This window comes from Aquarana catesbeiana, linkage group LG06, assembly GCF_042186555.1.
Source record: "Aquarana catesbeiana isolate 2022-GZ linkage group LG06, ASM4218655v1, whole genome shotgun sequence".
Classification (NCBI taxonomy): domain Eukaryota; kingdom Metazoa; phylum Chordata; class Amphibia; order Anura; family Ranidae; genus Aquarana; species Aquarana catesbeiana.
Genome location: NC_133329.1, coordinates 167,468,457 through 167,472,276, shown reverse-complemented (window position 1 = coordinate 167,472,276; position 3,820 = coordinate 167,468,457). Strand labels below are relative to the sequence as shown.

The window sequence follows — 3,820 nt, the reverse complement described above, 5'->3', positions numbered from 1 at the left end:
GGGTGGCTACGAGTGGGCGTGTATGTTTGAATGAAAGGGACACAGGCTTTTGCTCTTTCTTTTTGTTGCTAAAAGCCTGCCATGAGGGTGTCCCTCTGCCATCTTGGGACCTCGCTGTGACTGAGGGCTTGGGCCTATATTCCATGTGGCCCAGACACCTTTTATCATCCAGAACCAGCAGAGGAAACCATGCGTGATAAGTATCTTTGATATTTCATTGTTGTTATATGTTGTAGAGATATGCTGTTAGTATAGTGTGTTCTGATTGTAAGCTATGTAACATTGTAATACCCTTTTAGTACTGTTATGATAATTTCCTAATTCCTTGGGAAATAAAATAAGATATTGTTTTACTAGCAGTACCGTGTGTTTGGTTTCATAGCTAACCTGGTATTATTGTGATATTAACAATAACATGTGCTCAGAGTTTAATAGACCAACTAATTATAGGGACTAGACAAATTAATACACAGATATAATATTAATAATTATATCGATTACTTCATTTGGCACCCAGAGAGAGTGTGAATTTTATTTTTACACAGAATCCACAAAAACCTAATGTATCTTTTGTCTTGAGTCTCTCTAAGCATAAATCCTCAACTACACCCAGAACTCAAAATCATCTCTAGTGTGGACAAGATTGGCAATGGCTCGCGAATTCTGAAACCACGCTTGGATGGTCATGAAGATTCTGTGAAATATTTCATCAGGGAAACGTAGAACCTGGTGAGATCTTTGGCTGATATATGTATATATGTTAAACGTGTGTATCATTACTATGCTTTAGGCCTGTAACCAGTCAAAGGTGCTGGCGAGTAAAAGGGCTGATCACCCTTGGTTAGAGATTGACAGGAATTACCATACATCTTTGAGGAAAAAGTGGGAGAAATATAGATTGTTATTTTAAATTTTTTATTTTTTTAAGTTTTTTATTTATTTTTTTTTACCCACGTGAGAGTGAAATAGCTTTGTTCCAATAGGAGATTAATGTGGCCTGCAACCTAATGGGAAGGCATTGATTGAGAGTCTGCCTTGTGTCTTAGAATGTGCCTTGCGTCTGGTAGGCTGTAGAACTACTGTTAGTTACTGTTAGTCACTGTTAGGTTTAAATGGCTTTGTTTTATTTTTTTTTTTTTGTTTGTTTGTCTATGCATGGTAAGCAACTCTGGTAAAAACAGGTTAGATGAGCTTCAGTGTAGACTAAGATGCAAATTAGCATATCAATGGATATTCCCCAGAAAGCGTGTGTGGCAATCATAAAAGCCATATAGAAACTACAGGACAGAAGTGCTCAGATACAAGGCAGCCGATAATGCCACAGTAAGTGTGGTGGGTCTTTTCTATGGATATTCAAAAGTTTAATTGTTTTTGAAGGATATCAGGTAAAAGTGGTAATGAATGAAGAATATTGAATGCTAGAAGAGCGATTCAGTTTTTTTTTTTTCGTGAGTTGTAAGAGCTAACGATAATTGAGTTTGGTTTATTACTCAGTGCAGTGTTGGAACGTTAGTACAAATAGAATTGTGTATTGTGTGGATTGTATGGTTGTGAAATGGAACTGGTGTATATATATGTTAAAAAGTACGCTTCTGCCAATTATCATTCATGTGCAGATGAACCTCTTAAAAGCCAGTGTAATGTACTATTGTCTCAGTGTCACCAACATAATAGCAGATTATTGGGTAAACAGCTAAAAAAGAAAGTTAAAAAAGAAAGGTTGGCAAATGAAATTGCAGTGTTGCTCAGAATTAAATTTATATCTAAACAAATGGAGGGGAAGTGGGAAGCAGAGAGGAGACGTCTCGGGGAGGACATAGAGAAAATCAGTGAAAACCTTCTAAAGATTGCAACAGCCTCCAGAAGTGAGATGGATGAATTGCGGGCTACAGCAGGCAATTTGTCAGAAAGAAACAGTGAGCTACAAGAACAGCTTCAGAGGTGCAGCATGGACTGTGATATGAAGAGCAAACTTTTAGAGTCATTGCGAATAAAGTTGTCAGAGATGGAAGAGTTGATTATGTCTTTAAAAAGAAAGTTAGCAAATGCACACTCCCAGCTTCTTACTAAAGAGCAATGTATAGTATCGCTCAATGAGCACAAAGGAACATGCCAATTGGCCAATATCTGCACAGTCAATGAGGAGAAGGGCTGTGCTGAAACACAGTCTGCTATTGCACCCATAGCTTCGAAGCAGGATAACAGTTTGATTACAATCCAAGAGAGACTTACTTTGTGCCAGATTCTGGGTGAATTTAATGCCCTGGAATCACCAGTGAGTCTGTCCAATAAATTTGAGGCTCTAGTCCTTAAATTTCATTTGAGTAATGAGGATGCATGTTCTCTTCTGAGAGCATGGCTACCAGGACCTTTGGCAGGCCAGTTATTTGCACAGGTTAATGATAACTTAGCAGATGCAGAGGTGCGGAGGAAAGAGTTGCAGCGTATTGTGGGCAGTCGTGATAATGGCATTAATGATTTACAACGAATGAGATTTAGGAGAGGAAATTACCCAATTTTGTTCTGCAGTGAGTATCTTGCATTGTATACGAAAGTGTTCAACTGTCCTGACTTATTGGAGGATGATACAAGTTTCATATACTCAATGGCCAATAAGTGTTATGTAAGCTATCCCACTAGAATGGCTCTGAGGAATGCTAGATCCTACCAAAATTTTGTCAATATCCTGCGAGACTTCTGTCAAGAGTCCAGTGATAGGGAATATGGGTCAAAGGCAGGTGTATCCATAATAAGCAGAGGTACAGGAAGGCAGAGAGAGTTCAGACTTTCTAAATGGAATAGGCATGGACATAGATTTTGTAAAGCCCTTAACATTGCTAGCATGGAGCAGGAAACCCCAGAATTACAGGGTACACAGGCAGCCATAACGGAGTTATCCTCCAAACATGCAAAAGCTGAATATGCAATGGTGGAGGTAACCTCCGCACATGCGCAGTGCTCAGCAAAGATAGAAGTGAAGCATGCAGAAAAACCAGACGCTCTTATTGCTGCAAGTGATGTTGCTATGACAGAAATCAATGGTGGAGATGTAAATAAAAATGTGATAACTGTGCTTGAAAGTGATTCAGGAGTTGAAACTTCTGATGACTCCTCAGACGATGAAAGTGTAAAGTCTGGTTATTCCAAGCATAGTAATCATAGTAATAATGTCCAGCAATGTGAGTTTCCAATGCCGTATGCGCAAGAAAGGGCCTATACAGAGAGACCAGCCCTCAAATGTTTTTTGTGTAAAAGGGGGGGGTCACATCACTAAGTATTGTTGGGCGGTGAATAATGATATCAAAAGAAGATCGCAGTACCCCAAAACGACCCCAAGGCATTATGAAGTATATTCTGCCCGATGGGGTAGCAACCCAAAGCATGGAGGCCATAGTAAACAAACCCATTTCCCTTTAAAGACCCAAATGCGGAGACTACAGACTGAAAATCATCAGTATGGAGAACAGTTACGTAAAGTCAAAATGGAGGTAGCCGCATGGTTATTCAAATGTAGCACTGGGGGAAACAATGTTAGCAGCACTTAGTGAGCTGCATGGATGCTCCTTGCCATATTTTATTTAAATACGATGCTCACATCTAAACCTTATACATAGCAAATGTTCCCCTACATTACAATTAATGGGAAAAGGCTTGGGGGACTTAAAAAGTCAATTGTCATGATAATTGTGTGTAATCACAGTCTTTGTGTTGCTTTTTCAGAGACCTTGGAAGAAGATAAAACTGGATACTAATGTCTGTGTTTGTTTACAGGTTCTTCAAAGAGAGAACAACAGTGGGCACATTTAGCAAAACAGGGGTT

General features: G+C 39.2%; 1 protein-coding gene across 1 annotated transcript; it reads left to right on the top strand.

The window, feature by feature from the left end:
* The first annotated feature begins 1,393 nt into the window (after positions 1 to 1,393).
* Positions 1,394 to 3,417, top strand: LOC141148049 (posterior protein-like). The gene is made up of 2 exons (XM_073635202.1): positions 1,394 to 2,836; positions 3,349 to 3,417. Exons 1-2 carry the CDS (start codon positions 1,556 to 1,558, stop codon positions 3,415 to 3,417), a joined length of 1,350 nt encoding a protein of 449 aa, XP_073491303.1. The 5' UTR covers positions 1,394 to 1,555.
* Positions 3,418 to 3,820: the final 403 nt, after the last annotated feature.